Source organism: Dipodomys spectabilis, unplaced genomic scaffold, assembly GCF_019054845.1.
Source record: "Dipodomys spectabilis isolate Male_0828 unplaced genomic scaffold, ASM1905484v1 ptg000526l, whole genome shotgun sequence".
NCBI lineage: Eukaryota > Metazoa > Chordata > Mammalia > Rodentia > Heteromyidae > Dipodomys > Dipodomys spectabilis.
The window spans coordinates 1,465,193-1,484,487 of record NW_024871203.1 but is presented as its reverse complement, the minus strand read 5'-3'; the positions used below and the strand labels follow the sequence as shown (position 1 = coordinate 1,484,487).

The 19,295-nt window shown below is 42.1% G+C and overlaps 1 protein-coding gene across 3 annotated transcripts in view; it reads left to right on the top strand.

Moving 5' to 3' along the window:
* Window positions 1-604: 604 nt before the first annotated feature.
* The window catches only part of Pdk3 (pyruvate dehydrogenase kinase 3), a 70,944-nt gene continuing 52,253 nt past the window's right edge, over window positions 605-19,295 (top strand). For all 3 annotated transcript variants that reach the window (XM_042670204.1, XM_042670202.1, XM_042670203.1), the window contains exon 1: window positions 605-922. In XM_042670204.1, the coding sequence (XP_042526138.1) occupies window positions 817-922 (106 nt within the window). In that variant the 5' untranslated portion in view covers window positions 605-816. The remainder of the gene's footprint in view (window positions 923-19,295) is intronic.

Genomic DNA, 19,295 nt, shown 5'->3' with positions numbered 1-19,295 from the left:
AATGAGCTCCGTCAATCCTGAAGGGGTGGGGTTTGGAGTGGGGGAATGAAAGGACTGGTGAGCTTACATTTAGTTCTGTCCCAAGGTGGTCATAATGATGGGGGCCGTGAAATGACCATTGTATTTAAGAACAGAACATGAAAAAAATCAAAGTGTCAAAATGCAAGAAACACCCTAAAGTGCAACAATTCAGCCTTTTGCCCGTTGTGGGGCCTGGGGTGCTGTCCCTGAGCTCTTCAGGCTTTCAAAGGCCTGAAGCAACCCAGCAAGATCTTGTTTTAGGTGTGGACTCCCATTGTCCTCTCAGTCTTCTAGAACCTCAGCTACCTTTTAGTCTCTCAGGCCAGCGCCTAGGGGGACCAGTATAGAGGTGGGGCCAGGAACACAGATACTTGCCAAGCCAGCAAGAGTCCCGAGAGCTAGGGAAGTATAAGGTTTCTTCCCCCGCAGCAAGAGCAGAAGAAAGCCTGGGCAGCGGCCAATCAGCAGCGATCGAGTTCGCCCGCGTGCCCCCAGCGCCCGGAGAACCCTCGCGCGCTGTGTACGTGCAGCGACAAGCCCCGCCCCCAAAGGGCGGGGCCTAAGAAGCCTCGAGCGGGCAGTTGCGGCCGGCCCGTGAGCTGCTGCTGTTGCTGTTGGTGCGGTGGCGGTGGCAGTGGCGGTGGCTGCGGCTGCTCCAAAGGCAGCTGGTGTGGAATTCTAGAAAGAGGTTGAGGTGCGTCCCCGCCGATCGTCCCCCAACCTGCGTTGCTCAGCTGTGCCGGCCCCTGAGGCCCTCCTGACGTCTCGGCAGGTCGGTGTCCTGCTTCCGAGAAGATGCGGCTGTTCCAGTGGCTGCTAAAACAGCCAGTGCCCAAGCAGATAGAGCGCTACTCACGCTTTTCACCATCACCACTCTCCATCAAACAGTTCTTGGACTTTGGTGAGTGCTGGGCCACGGCCCCCCTAGAGCTGTGGGGGTGCAGGGGATGCCGCCATCTCGGCCTGCCCTCCGGATCTCTTCGGTCTCCGGGCAAAGTCCGTGGGAACTGCGGGTGGAGCTAGGGGATGCCTGGGATCTCTCACTTGGGGTCGGAATTGGGGACGCGGTGGCGTGGTAGGGCCCAACACCATCACACCCCTGCAGGAGAGCTCAGCCCGAGATGCAGGAACTACGTTCAGGGACTCGCACCCCTTATAGAACTCCCCAAACCTGCCATCATTAGCTTCCAATGTACTTCACATAAACCCCACTGTCCTTAAAACTTCACGATGAGATGTGGGTGGCTTTGAAACATTTTTTTTTTAAGTTGGAGATTTTAGTTTGGTTGGGTAAGAGCTGTTTAGAAACACCTTGAGGTTGATTAAGACTATGGCATTTTGTTCCTCTCTTTTTTTGCTCTAAGGTGGTTGGTGTGCAGCAGGACTGGTAGGACTTGAACTGTATACAATCTTCATTACGTTATGGTGAAGCAGGGGCCTGGTTACAAATGCCATAGATGCTGATGTAGTGCCCTTGGATGGGCTCTTTGCTCAGCTTCCGGTCTAGAATAACTCTAGCTCTCTTGCTCCTCTCCTTTAGTGTCCCCATCCACCTTTTTTTCCATGAAGTGGGCTGGGCTGGTAGGCAGCTCCACGGTTTGTTGAGCTCCCAACTTGCTTTAGGCCTAGCTGAAATGAGAATAGATTCTACCACCTTCGGTTAACTGGATCGTGTTTCCCCAGAAGGATATTGTTCCAACCCCCAACCAGGACTGAATGTGATCGTGAACCGCCTAAAGGTAAAACAAAAGTGTACTGCCAGGTATCAGAATGGAACTCAGCATCCCTGAAGTTCAATGGAGCAGCAAAGATAGTCTAAGCTCTCTAGGGAAAATTAAGGGACATCTGTTTGTTTAATGAATTTATGTAAATGCCAAGGATGGTGTCAGTTGGGCACAAAAACTAGTAGTAGGTAGGACATCCCAGGAAGACTTGATATATAAAATGGGATGGATTTAATACTTTTTAAAATAGCAGTTGGGCTAGGAAGTGAGATATAGGTTAAAGTTGAGACAAAGTCAAAAGAGTTTACAAACTAGAGTGCCAGAGAATTATAATGAAAAGTCAGAGTTTCATGAGATGTTGATCTTAAACTTTACTCCCCAAAGCTTTGTCTTTCTTTCCTTTTCTTTTGTTCCTTTCTTCCTTCCTACCTTCCTACCTCAGGGTCTCATATTCTCTTTTCTTTTTTTTTTTCTTTTTTCTTTTTTTGCCGGTCATGGGGCCTGAACTCTGGGTCTGGGCACTGTCCCTCAACTCTTCAGCTCAAGGCTAGCGCTCTACCACTGGAGCCACAGTGCCACTTCCGGCTTTTTCTGTTTATGTGGTGCTGAGGAATTGAACCCAGGGCCTCATGCTTGCAAGGCCTGCACTCTACCGCTGAGCCGCCTTCCCAGCCCCAGGGTCTCATATTCTTGCTTAGCTTCTATTCCTCCCTTCTCAAAGCTAGCACTAACTCTACCACTTGAGCCCCATCTCCACTTCCAGGTTTGCTGCTTAACTGAAGTTCAGAAGACTCTTGGATTTGTCTGCCTGGCTCTGCATCTGACCAAGATCCTCAGATCTCAACTTCCTGAACAGTTAGGCGTATGGGCATGAGTCATGGGCCCCAGGCCCCAAAGCTTTTCAGTCGTTGGAGTCTATCACCTCTGGCTACTTGTAGAAATTTAAAGATTTGAGGCAGGTCTGGACTTTAGAGCTTAGAATGAAAATGTTGCTATACATAGGTATGTTTTCTGTCTCTAATGGCTGACACTGGTGGCTCTTGCCTGTATTCCTACCTACTCAGGAGGCTGAGATCTGAGGATTGCTGAGATCTAAGATCTGAGCTGGGGCAGGAAAGCCTGTGAGACTCTTCCCTCCAATTAACCACCAGAAAACTGCAAGTATTGCTGTGGCTCAAAGTGGTAGCGCACTAGCCTTGAACAAAAGAGCTCAGGGACAGCACCCAGGCCCCGAGTTCAAGCCCCATGACCACACACACACACAAATGAAATGGGTGAATTTATGAATACTGAACTTAATTCTGATTCCTCCCACCCTCAAAACTTGTGATAGCTCTAGTAACTTTTGGTAGTTTATTTCTATGGGTAGCTAGTGTCCACACATGTTTACTGGTGTATTGGCAAGGATGTTATTTGAGTAGGAAAACCACAGCAGGGGATAATGTTATCATAGAAAACCTATGGGACGAGTATCTGGAAACCAGTGTTCAGTGTTCACCATTTTAAAACATTGAGATCAAAGCTGGGCACTGGTGGCTCACACCTGTAATCCTAGCTACTAAGGAAGCTGAGATCTGAGGATCTCAGTTCAAAGCCAGCCCAGGCAGGAAAGTCTGTGAGACTCTTATCTCTAGTAAAACACTCAGAAAACTAGAAGTGACACAGTGGCTCAAGTGGTAGAGTGCTAGCCTTGAGCTGAAGAGCTGAGGGACAGTGCCCAGGCCCAGAGTTCAAGCCCCATGACCAACAAAATAAAACAAAAACATTGACATGAGTGATTATCAGCTTATGGCTACGTTCCTGAATTTCTGATATCTGGGTGTGGAGTACAGGGCATTTTTTTTTGTAGGTTGGTCTTGGGGCTTGAACTCTGGGCCTGGGCGCTGTCCCTCAGCTCTTCAGCTCAAGGCTAGCACTCTATCACTTGAGCCACAGCTCTACTTTCTGTTTTCTGGTGGTTTATTGGAGATAAGAGTGTTGTGCATTTTCCTGCCTGGACTGGCTTTGAACTTCGATCCTTAGATGTTAGCCTCTTGAGTATCTAGGATTACAGGTGTGAGCCATTGGTTCCTGGCTTATAGGTCATTTTTTTAAAAAAGAAGATCTTGGATTGTTCTAAAGCATCCTCATGGATAAAAATCAACTGGATGCTCTACTGTCTTCTTTTCATCTATGTGCTCTATTTCTCTAAGCCCTTTAAAATAAGTTTCTTAAGGGATCTTTTCTGGAAATAGGGCCTAAAACCCAGCAATACAAAGTGTTCTTAAATGGCTTGTTAATTTAAACATTAATACTGTAGTACATTAAAAGGGTGTGATTTAAAAAAATTATTGTAAAGGTGATGTACAGAGGGGTTACAGTTACATAAATCAGGTAAAGAGTACATTTTTTTTGGGGGGGGGTCCGGTTGTGGGGCCTGAACTCTGGGCCTGGGCGCTGTCCCTCAGATCTTCAGCTCAAGGCTAGCGCTCTACCACTTGAGCCACAGCACCACTTCCGTTTTTTTTTTTGGCTTATGTGGTGCTGAGGGATCGAACCCAGGGCTGCAGGCATGCAAGACAAGCGCTCTACCACTGAGCCACCTTCCCAGCCCAAGAGTACATTTTTTTAAGGATAATGTTATCCCTTCCCTTGTTCTCTCCCAGTTTTTCCCTCAAGGGTGGGATTTTTTTAACTGAGTTTTTTTCCCCGTCCTGGTACTGGGCTTTGAACTCAGGACCTGGCACTATCCATGAGCTCTTTTATTCAAAGCTGGTACTCTACCACCTGAGCCACAGCTCCACTTCCAGTTTTTTGGTGGTTAATTGGAGATAAAGAGTCTCATGGACTTTCCTGCTCTGGCTGGCTTTGAACCACTAACCTTAGATCTCAGCGTCCTGAGTAGCTAGGGTTACAGATGTGAGCAGTCAGTACCAGGCTACCAATTCATTCTTTTTGCCCTGAGATTACAGTCACATGTTTCCAAATTTAAAAATTGCAAAAGGACACAAGGAGAAAAACCCACTTCCTACTTCTATTTATTAGCTTCCCTTTTTTGTACAAGTGACATCTTACACCTTCATCTGTATCTTGCTTTTTAAATAGTTAGAGAACTTTTTATATATGTACCTTAAGAACATCCTTTTTATAGCATCTGAAAATTTGATTATATAGATGTAGTATAATTTAACCAACTCCCTCTTGATTGCTAGGAGGTTTCCAATTGTTACTGTGACAACAGGTGCTCAGTGAATTATTATGTACATTGGAATTTCATGCCTGTCTGTCTATATGTGTGTGTGGGGGGGGGGGGGTGACAGATTCCCAAACATAAGATTGCTATATCCGTGAGGATGTGCATTTGTGATTTTGATAAACATTGTCAAATTCCTTTTTATACAGATTTTCTGTTTACCATCCTAATAGAAGTTTCTGAGAGCTCTTAATTTTTAGACTTACCACTTCATTTCCATACTGTGTGTGTGTGTGTGTGTGTGTGTGTGTGTGTGCGTGTGCGTGCGCGCACGCGCGTGTGCTCATGCATGCGCGCACGCGCGTGTGCTCATGCATGCACGCCTGTCAATTCTGGGGCTCGAAATCTGGGCCTTGGGCACTGTTCCTGAGCTGCTTTGCTCAAGAAGAGTGCTCTTCCACTTGAGCTACAGCTCCATTTCTGGCATTTTTTGGTAATTAATTGAAGATAAGATTTTCACAAGCTTTTTTGTCTGGACTGGCTTTGAACCATGATTCTCGGATCTCAGCCATCTGAATAGCTAGGATTACAGGCATGAGCTATTTTCAAACTTTGTGTGTGTGCCAGTCTTGAGGCTCGAACTTAGGAACTGGGCTCTGTCTTTGAGCTTTTTTGTCCAAGGCTAATCACTTCTACAACTTGAGCCACAGTTTTACTTTCAGCTTTTTTGGTAGTTTATTGGAGATAAGAGTCCCATGGACTTTCCTGCCGAGGCTGGCTTCAAACTGTGATCCTCAGATTTCAGCCTCTTAAGTACCTAGGATGATAGGCCTCAGTGGTTGTCAAACTTTTGATGGGTGGAAAAAATGGTATCTAGATAGAAATTATTTTCTCCCTGTATAAACATTACTTTAGCTTTTAGTTCCTACAATAATGCAAAATAGAAACATGTAGAGAATTAGAATAGTTGGATAAACTTCTGGGTCCATTACATTGATGTCTAAGTGTTATTTGTCTATGAATGTATGCATAATGCAGGCTGTTAGGTTTTCTTATTAAAGTCAAGCTTGTATCAGAAAGACTTTTTTATTCTAACATCAATACGTTCTTTAAGTTACCTATTCTTTAAAGTTTGTTATAATGCCTCGTGTGCCTTTGTCAACATTCTCTACTCTGTGATATTGATCTGTATAGGCTTTCTGTCTCTTGTAGTATCCATTTTGATAATATTTTCCTAGAAAATTACCCTCATCGTCCAGGTTTTTAAGTCACTTTGGACAGATAGGATAGTAATCTGTCTGTCTCCCTTCTTCTCTCTCTCTTGCTCCAGAGTTTTCCTATGTAGCTCATTCTGGCCTCAAACTTGAGATCTACCCACATGCGCTGCTACTTTACCCAGCTCTGAGAGTTATCTTTTTTTTTTTGGGGGGGGGGGTCCGGTCGTGGGGTCTTAACTCTGGGCCTGGGCGCTGTTCCTCAGCTCTTCAGCTCAAGGCTAGCACTCTACCACTTGAGCCACAGCGCCACTTCTGGCCTTTTTCTTTTTGCTTTTGTGGTGCTGAGGAATCGAACCCAGGGCCTCATGCATGCAAGGCAAGCGCTCTACCACTGAGCCACCTTCCCAGCCCCGAATACAGCCCTCTTATTTCTTAGTTTTTATCTTTGTTCTCCTCCTTAATTAGGTTAGCTGATGGTTCATTTAGATTTTTTGAGTTTTATGACTTTTATTTTCTAGTTCATTAATGTCTACTTTGACTTTATTAATCCCATTTGATTTCCTAAGGTTTATTTTGTTCTTTTTCATTTTTAAAAAAACTATGCTTTTCCTTTTTTCTTCCATTTTTTTGGGGGACCGGGGAGGTTGTTTATATCTGTCTTTCCTCTGATCATTAGCTGATGTGTGTTTAGTTCCCTCCTCCCATCTCTTCTACATCGTTGATTTTTGCTGGGCACTGGTGGCTCACTTCTGTAATCCTAGCTATTCAGAAGGCTGAGATCTGAGGGTAGCACCTGAAGCCATCCTGGACAGGAAAGTCACAAGACTCTTATCTCCAAGTAACTAGCAAAAAACAGGAAGTGGAGATGTAGTTCAAGTGGTAGAGTACCAGCTTTGAACAAAAAAGCAAAAGAGAATGCCCCAGCCCTGAGTTCAAACCCCAGTATCAGCATTAATATAAAAAGATCTCTGGGGGCTGGGATTGTGGCTTAGTGGTAGAGTGTTTGCCCAGCATGCGTGAAGCCTGGTTCAATTCCTCAGTGCCATATAAACAGAAAAGGCCAGAAGTGGCACTGTGGCTCAAGTGGCAGAGTGCTAGCCTTGAGCAAAAAGAAGTTCAGGGCCAGTGCCCAGACCCTGAGTTCAAGCCTCAGGACTGGCAGAAAAAAAAAGTTTTGTGTTCTGTGAGTGAAGGGTTGTTTGTGAGCATTAATTTTCAGTATAGATACATTCTGAAGACAATTGAGTTTTGTCACACTGTTATTAGAGAATGTTCGGTGAACTATACTCTTAATTTATTGATATTTATTTTTGCAGCCAAAGTTTATGGTCATTTCCTGTGGGTTTTCCTTGGACAGCCAAAAAGAAGTTATTCTCTCAAGTTAGAATTATTATCATGCTTACCATATCAGTTATGTTATTTAGGTTTTGTATAGCTTTACTTTCTTATTTCCTTGTTTTATGGGTCAGACATGAGAGAAGTTAAAGTCTCCTAATAATATGTTCTCTTTCTCTGCATGTCTTACAGTTTTTGTTTTATCATGGTTCATGCTGTGTTGATGCTTATGAACTGCCATGTCCTTATCCATGCCCTTTAAAACTAGTTGATGGCTTTTTGGCCAGATGTAATCTTATTTGACATTAAGCTCTTGTTTGCTGCTTTCCTGTTTGTATTTCCTGTTACCTTTTATTTTCAGACTTTCTGAATTATCTTGCTTTAGGTCTTTCTCTATGTACAATGGGGTGGTGAGTTTTGCTTTGAGAATCATTTTTTTCTTTTATACATATCCATATGATTTTTTCTTTTTTATTTCTTTTATTTCTTTTTTCTTAATATATATTTTTTATTGTAAAGATACTGTACACAGAGGTTACAGTTACATGAGCAAGGCAATGAGTTCATTTCCTATTGAGCTTATTTCTTTTTTTTTTTCTTTTTTTTGGTTGGTTGTGGGGCTTGAACTCTGGGCTTGGGCGCTGTCCCTCAGCTCTTCATGAGCTTATTTCTTTTTAAATTTTATTGTCAAGGTGATGTACAGAGGGGTTACAGTTACATAAGTAAGGTAGTGAGTACATTTCTTGTCAAACTTGTTACCCCCTCCCTCATCTTTTCCCACTTTCCCTCCTCCCCAGCTCCTACACTAGTTGTACAGATCATTTCTAACTGATTGTCTTGTGAGTTTTGCTGTTACATTGGTTCCCCCTTGTCCTTTGTCTCGCCATTCTGTTGGTCCCCTTCTCTTCCCTAATTCAGATGAATGTATATATAATACCCAGGGTACCAAAATCAAATACAGTGACAACAGGGGATAAACCATAGGGGGAAAATACAAAAGAAACAACAAATTATGTAGTACATTAAAAACAACAACAAAGAAAAACCTCTTGTGTCCATGTCTTGGAGTTGATCTCCCTTAGCATCATCTTCTGTGGTCATATGTACATAACTATTGAGCTATTCTGCTCATCCACTAGGGCTATTCTAGACATAATAATAATTATTACAAATGAGGGAAACCATGGGACCTATGTTTCTTTGGATCTGGCTTTCTTCACTTAATATGATTTTTTTCCCAGTCTTTCCATTTCCTTACATTTTTTTCTTTTCATATTTTATTTTCTTCTATACCACATATAACCTTTGCTTAGTTTTTTGTTTTTGTTTTGGTGCCTGTCCTGGGCATTGTCTCTGAGCTTCTTTTGCTCAAGGCTAGCACTCTACTTGAGCCACAGTGCTACTTCTGTTTATGTGCTTTTTCTGTTTATGTGGTACTGAGGCATACTAGGCAAGCAAGCACTTTACCACTAAGCCACATACCCAGCCCTACTTTTTTAAAAATTTTTTTTTTTTTTTTTTTTTGTCGGTTGTGGGGCTTGAACTCTGGGCCTGGGCGCTGTCCCTCAGCTCTTCAGCTCAAGGCGAGCGCTCTACCACTTGAGCTACAGCGCCACTTCCGGTTTTCTGGTGGTTTATTGGAGATAGGAGTCTCACGGTCTCTCCTGCCCGGGCTGGCTTTGAACCGCGATCCTCAAATCTCAGCCTCCTGAGTAGCTAGGATTACAGGCGTGAGCCACCAGCGCCCGGCTCTTTTTTTAAAATTTTATTTTTAATTACAATTTAGGCTTTCATTTTGGTTTTGGTTTCTATGAATAAAAAGTTCTCTTGGTAAGCTGGGCGTCAGTGGCTCACGCTTGTAATCCTAGCTACTCAGGAGCCTGAGATCTGAGGATCACAGTTCAAAGCCAGCCCGAGCAGGAAAGTCCATGAGACTCTTATCTCCAATAAAGCACTAGAAAACTGGAAGTGACACTGTGGCTCAAGTGGTAGAGCGCTTGCCTTGAGCTGAAGAGCTGAGGGACAGCGCCCAGGCCCAGAGTTCAAGCTCCGCAACTGACCAAAACACAAAAACAAAACAAAACAAAACAAAAAGTTCTCTTGGTGATAGAAGAAGACTTGGACTATTATAATAGACTTTGGCTATTATGACACAAATTAAAAATGGCCCCTTCTGAATGTTGAAAAAGTTGGTAGGAAATGATTCATGTTTTCATTTGGACTTTCTTTCCATCTTTCTGGTTCTCTCTTTAATCACTTTATCCCCTCCCAACAGATTTATTTCCCATTGGTTTTATTTCCCAGTGACTTTGATAGAGCTTCACTTGTGTGAAAGGTATTTGTTCCTGTTTCTCTTTATTTCATCTAAAATAGTCTCCTTCCAGGGCGTGGGCACTCATCTGTTGGTAACCTCACTCCGCTTGCTCAGTTCAGTTTGCTTGCAGAGTGAGCGCTCCATAAATGACGATTACTCCAGAGAGAGGTCATTAAACATTATGTCACCTTAATTTAGTCAGTTGTTACATAAGTTTAAACTTCCACAATGTCCTCACACTTAAATATAGCATCTCTCAAATAAAACCACCAGAAAAGGAAGCTGTTTGACAACCTTGTTATCTTTTCATAGAACCCCATAGTTTGATTTCTAACCTAATCGCACTGGCTCTGCAAACCCTAGGGTTTTAGCTGTTAGAAGGTAGAAGCCCCACCTCAAATTAATATATCTATATCTCTATCTATCTATCTATCTATATATATATTTTAAGACAGGAGATAGTTTCTCTGTCTTACTGCTTTGAGGTTTAGGGGCCCTTTCTGTTTTCCATTCGAAAGTGTTTTAAGATTCTGATACTCACTGGAAAGTTGACTTTATTTCCAAATAACAGCTTTGACAATGTCTCAGTTTTTTGTTTTTTGTTTTTGCCAGTCCTTGGATTTAAACTCAGGGCCTGGGTGCTGTCCCTGAGCTTCTTGCTCAAAGCTAGCGCTCTATCACTTAAGCCACAGCACCATTTCTGGTTCTTTGGGTAGTTTGTTGGAGATAATAATCTCATAAGCTTTCCTGCCAGGGCTGGCTTTGAACCACCATCTCAGCCTCCTGAGTAGCTACTATTACAGGTGTCAGCCACTAGTACAGGGGAATGTCTCAGTTTTCTTTTAAGTTGCTTTTTGTTCCTTAAAACCTACCTCTGGGGGGACCAGCAATTTCATTCCTGGAGAAGATGAAAAGGTTTTTAAGAGTTTGTACTAGGAAAAGGAGAAATATTCTCATTTTGCTTCTGAGTACGTGTGTGTGTGTGTGTGTGTGTGTGTGTGTGTGTGTGTGTGTGTACATGACAGGACTTTTCCATAAACAGCTGTATTTCTGCACTGCTGGGTTGGCAAAAATTAGGCAGACTTGTTTGGAAACAGAAGCAAACTACTTAGAATGAAAGAGGATGAGAACATCGTAGTTTAAGGTCTAGATATTAAACTTAGCTTATTGTATCTTGATCAGTATTTAAATTGAAGGAAAGAACTAGCCTTTTGGGACTTTAAAATCAAATACATCTGAGTTTCCACATGATGTGGTTTATTAGACTCCAGGACATCATTCAGGCATTTAAAGTTGGAGGTCTTGCTTCATTACCTTTACAGTGCATGAGTGTGCTTTGTGTGCTTTTGAAGGAAAAGGACCATTAGCAAGATTTGGGAAGCCTTAGCTTTTGTTACTGGGTGGAATCAGAAAATATCATTGATTTTTTTCCTACTTTCTTTTCTCTTTTCTGTTCTTCTCTGCCTGCCTGCCTGCCTTTTCCTTTCCCTCTCCTCTTTTTCCTCTTCTCTCCTCTTCCTTTTCTTTTTTTCTTTTCTTTTTGCTGAGTCCCAGGGCTTGAACTCTGGACCCTGGACGCTGTCCCTGAGCTGATTTTTGCTCTACTGCTTGGGCCACAGCACCACTTCTGGCTTTTACTGAGTAGTTTATTGGAGATAAGAGTCTCACAGACTTTCCTGCCTGGGCTGGCTTTGAACCACAATCCTCAGCTCTCAGCCTCCTGAGTAGCTACGATTACATCTGTGAGCCATCAGTGCCTGGCTTCTTTTGTTTTTGAAATAGAGTCTCACTAATCTTGTAACCTAAGCTGGCCTAGAACTATTGTTCTGCCTCAGTCTTTCTAGTTCTAGGAATACAGGGGTGTGCTTCAGTTCCCGGTCTTTTCTTTATATTGTACAAGCATCCAATCATTTTATTTTTGTAATAATTCTCTCTCAGAGTTTGGGAAATCCTTTTATTTTAGGAATACTTTGGACCAAGAGTGTCTTAACTTGAGCTTGATTACCTGTTTGCCATTGTTTTTTAGTTCATAGACATTATTTGTGCGGGGCTTGGGGCTTGAACTCAGGGCCTGAATGCTGTCCCTCAAGCTTCTTTTGCCCAAGGTTAGTGTTCTGCCACTTGAGCTATAGCTCTACTTTGGCTTTTTTTTGTTGTTGTTATTTATTGGAGATAAGAGCCTTACTGCCCGGGCTGGCTTTGAACCATGATCCATAGATCTCAGCCTCCTTAGTAGCTAGAATTATAGGTATGAGCCCATCGACTTTATTTTTAAGAATATCTTTAAGTTCAGGGACTGGGGACATGACTCAAGTGGTAGAGTGTCTGCATAGTGAAGCCCTGAGTTTAGGCCCTAGTACATATGAAAACAAAACTCCCAGACCCTCCCTCCTCCAAAACCCAGTATCTTTAGGGTCACAGTAAAATTGTGCACAACGTACAGAGAGTTCTATTATGTCCCCTATAAACACAGCCTCTACAACTGTCAACACACTGCAACAATGTGAGACATTGATGAGCTGCCAATAACTGGTATTAGAATTGACGAATTTCCATTGAGCCGTCATTATCTACAAAAGTCCATTGATGTTTGGGATCAGTCTTTGTGTTGTCTACTCTGGGTTTTGATGACACCTGTTTTTGTAAAGGTTTACTGGAACACAGCCATACCCATTCATTACATATATTCTGTCTCTTTAGGCCTACACAATAGCAGAGCTGTGCCATTGCCAGAGTCTATAGAGCACACAAATGCAAAAATGTTTACTATCGCCGGGCGCTGGTGGCTCACGCCTGTAATCCTAGCTACTCAGGAGGCTGAGATCTGAGGATCGCGGTTCAAAGCCAGCCCGGGCAGGAGAGACCGTGAGACTCCTATCTCCAATAAACCACCAGAAAACCGGAAGTGGCGCTGTAGCTCAAGTGGTAGAGCGCTCGCCTTGAGCTGAAGAGCTGAGGGACAGCGCCCAGGCCCAGAGTTCAAGCCCCATGACCGACAAAAAAAAAAAAAAAAAAATGTTTACTATCTGGTCCCTTTAAAGAAAGTTTACCAACTTCTGGTCTAAGAGAATTCAGTTTCCTGTTTAAAGAACTGGGCAGTGATTGCTCCTGGTTTGCTTTTACTCCAAGTTGTTTATCCTGTGTGCTGCTGACAAGAAGCCTTGGAATTAGAGTTTTAGGGGTTGCTAAGTCTCTTCTAGATAATACATTAGATTGCCTGTAGTGTGTCTGTGTCTGAGTAGAATTACCATGTGAATGGCTTTGAGGGATTTTATGGTTTTAATTTACAAGACGTTTTTATTTATTTTTTGGCTAGTCCTGGGGCTTGAACTCAGGGCCTGGGCACTATCCCTGAGTTTCTTTTGCTCAAGGTTAACACTCTACCACTTGAGCCACAGTGCCACTTCCGACTTTTCTTGTGTATGTGGTACTGAGGAATCAAACCCAGGGCTTCATGCATGGTAGGCAAGCACTCTACCACTAAGCCACATTCCCTGCCCATGTCAGGAAAAATTTAAGTGTACCAATTTCTCCACAGTTCTGCCAAAAAGACTTAGTGGACAACCAAGGAACTAGGAACTAGGAGTTTTTGTTCGCCCTGCTTGGGCTTGTTGTGTGCATTCTTGTTGAGTGTTTAAGTGCCTTTGAATATTTAGTTTCTGAAACCTGAAGTTTTAATCATTTGTGTAAATTTCTTGGATGGATTGGTTAATTAGTCAATGAACATATTGACTAGCAAGCACATTCTTGGAAATGTGCCCAGGGGACTGTGGTTGGGCTAGCTGGGGATCTCATGCTTTTCAACCATCATCATGTAAATTGGCCTCGAAGCTAGCTAGCATTGAGGTAGCTCTAGTTCGTTTGTTTTTATGGCAGTCTGGACTGATTTACTTCCACATTTCTCTTCCTGGTAGGGCTGGGTTTGGTCATGACTCATAATGGGTGTCCTTCATATCATTCAAGGAGAACCTGTTCCTGGTCATTGTCTCATCTGAGCTCTAAGAGTGTATACCTTCTGCCATAATAAGTAGCATATAAACTGTAGGAAACAGTTAAACAAGTTAGTATTTATATTCAAATCGAATACTTTAGGTTCTAGAGTAGTGGTAGATTATCTTCCTGAGAATCACCTCAAATTGTTATGTGATTTTAGTTGCATTCTTAGACTTGAGCTAGGTTTCTCCTTGAACATTTGAATTCTCCTTGTAATGGAGTTTTCTCTCACTAGTGCATGGAAGTCAGTGTATAATAGTCTCATTGTTACAAATAAATTACCAAGTCTCTAATACTTTTTCCACACCATGAAGATAAATATTTTTCTATGTGTCATTGTTCTGAAAACAGTAGGGTCCTTTGAAATTTGTAGCATACTTATCTTTCCCCCAAACAAGTCACATTTTTGTAAATGAGGACATGCTTAGCCTTCCTTTCTTTTGAATCTGCTGTAGTAAAATGCAATGTCCCCTTAAGTTTGGCCACAGAAATCTCTTGATACCTTGCTGGATTCTGTATAAATTGGGTTAATTTCTCCTGGTTTCTGCAATTAAATAGAAGGCAAAGTATACATTGTTCTATTAGTATAACTAAACTCATCTCACAATCTGCTTTCTTGGATACCTTATCAGTTCCTTGCTCTGCCCATTATTTACATAAAGGTGGATGGCATCTGTGCCCTTCGTACTCAGTCTTCTTTCTGCTTTAGTCAAAGCTTTGCTTCAGTGAAACTTTCCCAAAAGGAAGTTAAATGAAACTAGAAAGGATAAAATAGATTCAACTATCATCTACTGAAATACTTAACCAATACCTGGTATAAAATTAAATTCATTCTCACAACAGCCATGCTCATCTTAGAAATTAAGAGAAGGGCTGGGAATGTGGCTTAGTGTGCCTAGCATGCATGAAGCCCTGGGTTCAATTCCTCAGTACCACATAAACAGAAGAAGCCAGAAGTGGCTCTGTAGCTCAAGTGGTAGAGGGCTAGCCTTAAGCAAAAGAAGCTCAAGGACAGTGCCCAGGCCCTGAGTTCAGGCCCCAGCTGTGGAAAAAAAAAAAAAAAATAAGAGACTGAAGTTATGTGTGTAGATGAGAACTACTCACTCACATTGTAGGTAGTAATGCCGGTCTTTACCCACCTGATCATCTTCCCACCTCTTCGCTAAGGTGATAGGTTGGACACACATGATCAAAACAAACTGGAGGAAGGGATCAACAAACTTGTTGCTACCATTTGGCAAGCATTTCCACAGCCATTTCCTTCATGAATTTGTTCTGTTTTATTTTTTTAATCTTTTTCAGTTAGAATCATGTTAACAAAGAAAGGGGAAAAAAAGAGTTTTACAGAATGAAAGGTTTGTGGTCAGTTTCCTAAGATACTGAAACAAGATTCAACTATGTAATTAAAGACGAAAATTACCTATGTAAACAAAATCTTTGGATGCTCAATAGCCATTTGTTATTTTATGCCATGATATTTTTAAAAATTAAAATTGTATTGTCAAGGTTATATATAGAGGGGTTACAGTTACATATGTAAGCTAGTGAGTCCATTTCTTGTCAGACATTATTACCCCCCTCCCTTGTTTTTCTCCCAGTTTTTTTCCTTCCCTCACCAGTTGTAAAGTTTATTTCCAACATAGTGTCTTGTGAGTATTGCTGTTGCATTGGTTCACACTTTGTCCTTTGTCTCACCATTTTGTTGTTCCTTCCCTTTCCTAATTCAGATCAATGTATATACAGTACACAAAAACAAATACAATGACAACAGGGGATAAACCATAGGAAGGAAAAAAAAAAGAACAAAAGAAAAAAACAACAACAAAAACTCGTTTCCATATCTTGGAATTCATTTCACAATAGCTCAATAGCTATGCACAAATGACCATATAAGATGATGCGAAGTGACATGAACTCCAAGATACAGCCAGTTTTTGAAACAGGATTTAAAAAAAAATTTATTTCCCTACATTTAATGATTTCTGGTTCTCAGTGCTAGTCACTTGGGAGAATCCTCTTGGGGATTCCTAACAAATGCAACTTTCCTCACCCCTAAAACACTTAAGTCATTCTCAGGGTAGGTTCTAGGCACTGACAATGTTGAGTGACCTGGATAATTGTCATGTGCTTCCAGAGTTGAGAACCATAATGGAAGGTCCAGTAAAGTTTTTGCCCAAGATCCCAAGCTACCAATTACTTCAGGGGACAATCTGTGACATGTAGAAAGTTAACACTGAAGTCATCAAATCCATTAGTGTTAGTTGAATATTCTGGATTTTGGAATGCAACAGAAGTTGAGAAGCATTGGCCAAGGTGTAGTCGCAGTCATTAAGAAGGAGCTCATAGGTAAATGAGAAGCTGTGACAAATACATATCTTATATATGCTAGCCAGACTTTGTGAATCATGAAATTTTTGTGTGTACCAGTCCTGGAGCTTGAACTCAAGGCCTGGATTCTCTTCTCTTCTCTTCTCTTCTTTTTATGCCAGTCCTAGAGCTTGAACTCAGGGCCTGGGCACTGTCCCTGAGCCTCTCTGTGCTCAAGGTTAGCACTCTACCACTTGAGCCACAGTGCCATTTCCTGCTTTTTCTGTTTATGTGGTACTAAGGAATCAAACCCAGAGCTTCATGCATGCTAGGCAAGCATTCTATCACTGAGCCACATTCCCAGCCCAAGGCCTGGATTCTTTTGCTCAAGGCTAGCAGTCTACCGCTTGAGCCACAGCTCTATTTCCAGATTTCTTGGGTCATTTATTGAAGATCAGAGTCTCACAGGCCAGGCACCAGTGGCTCATGGCTGTAATCCTAGCTACTCAGGAGGCTGAAATCTGAGAGTCACGGTTCAAAGCCAGCCCAGGCAGGAAAGTCCATGAGACTCTTATTTCTAATAAACCACCAGAAAAGCTGGAAGGGGCACTATGGCTCAAGTGGTAGAATGCTCACCTTGAGCTGAAGAGCTCAGGGACAGCGCCCAGGCCCAGAATTTAAGCCCCATGACTGACAAAAAAAAAAGTCTCACAGACTTTCCTGCCCAATCTGGCTTTGAACCGAGATCCTCAGATCTCAGCCTCCTGAGTAGCTAGGATTACAGGTATGAGCCAAGGTGCCTGGCAAATCCTGTACTTTCATGGAGTCTTTTCTGCGGTTCTTACCTCTCTTAAAGGTTGTTGAAATAACACAACTGTTCTTTATTCAAAGTGTCTTGGAAGCCTTTTTTGATTGAGAGCATAGAATGAATGGAAATGTGTGCATTTTTTTTCATTTCTTCTTAAACTCAGAACCTCAAGCTTGCTCATCAGGTGCTCCTCCATCTGAGCCATGCCTCCAGCCCCTCCTTTTTTTGGGTCTAGTCGTGGGGCCTGAACTCTGGGTCTGGGCGCTGTTCCCTCAGCTCTTCAGCTCAAGGCTAGCCACAGCGCCACTTCCGGCTTTTTTTCTTTTTGCTTATGTGGTGCTGAGGAATCGAACCCAGGGCCTCGAGCATGCAAGGCAAGCGCTCTACCACTGAGCCACCTCCCAGCCCCTGTTTTGTATATTTTTGAGATAAAATATCACAGGCTTTGAACCATGATCCTCCTGAATCTCAACCTCCTGAATATGTAGGTTACAGGCATGTGCCACTGACACTCAGTCCCTTTTGGCTTTAGTTTGGTTCCCCACGCACCCCAGTCCTGGGGTTTGAACTCTGGGCTTTGTTGCTGTCTCTGAGCTCCTTTTTGCTCAAGCCTAGCACCCTACCACTTGAGCCACAGCATCACTTCTGGCTTTTTCTGTGATTAATTGGAGGTAAGAGTCTCATGGACTTTTTCCTGCGTGGGCTGGCTTTGAACTGGGATTCTCAGATCTCAACCCCTTGAGTAGCTATGATTACGGCGTGAGCCATTGGTGCCTGGCTGGCTTTAGTTATTTTTGAGATAGGGTCTTGTATTTATGGCTGGTTTGGTATAGACCATGGTCCATGTGTTTATGCTTCCCAGGTAGCTAAGTTGGCAGGCACACATTACCACGCTCACCTTTTTGTTGGTCTGGAAGAGGTATCACAAACATTTTGCCCAAGCAGATGTTGAATTTAAATCCTTTCTGTCTCAGCCTCCTGAGTGGTTAAAGAGCCGCCCTTTGCAGCTCTTTTTCCTTTCCTGATCTCTACCTACTTTCCTCGACTGTTTGCTTAGCAGTACTCTCCAGAATTGTTTCAGAATGACCATATTTAACCTCCCCATGTTACACATGAGAAAGTAGAAACCCTGGGTAACAAAAGGACTGTGTCAGTCATTAGCTAGCTGTTCCTATAACATCAGATCTTAACTTTCAGTGCCCACCAGCAGTGTCAGCTTGGGCAAATGACTTAGTTCCACTACACTTTAGTACTCTCGCATCTACAAAATAGAAATGATAACATTTAACCATAGGATTGCGGCTTTGATGAGATCATTCGTGCAGCATGAGGCATGGCACCTGGTGGGTGCCGCGTGGATGCTGGCTAGGAATTTATTATGAGTGAGTAGCATAGCATTTTCCTGGATGAAGTCAGCTTCTAGCTAAAAATAAGGACTGTGAAGGGAGCTATTAACCTTGAATGTTAACTTTTTTCCCCCAGATTTCCAATGGTCTCACCAGTATGAACTGATCATTTCCCAAGAAACAGCACTTGCAGCTTATTTGTGCCATGGGTGTGACTGGCTTTAGACTCTCTTCATTTTGTTCATGAAGCTTTGCCTCAGTGAACCTCAGGGATCAGTACAATGTGACCTTTGCCTAATGATTTCTGCTTCCATTGACAGCAAGGCATCTTGTAAAGAAAGTTACTAATTTACTGTTAGGACTAGATCATTTTGCTCTTCTAGAATTACGTTGATGTGGACATGTGGTGACTTTGGCTAGGAAGTAGTCATTACTCACATGCTCTAGCTGATCACAGCTCTGTGTGTAAATCAGTTTGATCACATCCTTATCTCTTCTTTCTACTCTCTGGCCTGATATACTATATTGACTATTAATCCCTTTGGACTATTACTTTTTTACCTACCTCCATTTTGGCTCTTAATAAATTACTTATTAAGATGATCATTAATACACATTTATAATAAAGTTATTAATTAATTTATCGTAAATTTAATGTGATAAATTTATACAACATATAATAATACAAATTCATAATAAATTGATAAGTTATAAACTACCCACAACTTAATAATAATTATTAAGAAATAATTTTTTTATTTTCTTAATAAATTATTAAATCTTTAATAAAGATTGGAGTACCAATAGCCAAATATATATAGAATGAAGTTGACCTATAAGAGGAATTCACCATTACCAATAAATGTTATCTTTAACCTCTGAATTTTATTTGCTTTTCTAACTTTATGCTTAAAGTTACTAGGTATTTGAATGATACATTTCAATCAGAAAATACTATTGAATATTTAAAATGATCCAGGTATGTGCTAATGGATCTTCAATTTTTTCTGGAGCATTCTGGGACCCTCAGCACATAGAACTCAGCGATTGGGACAGTG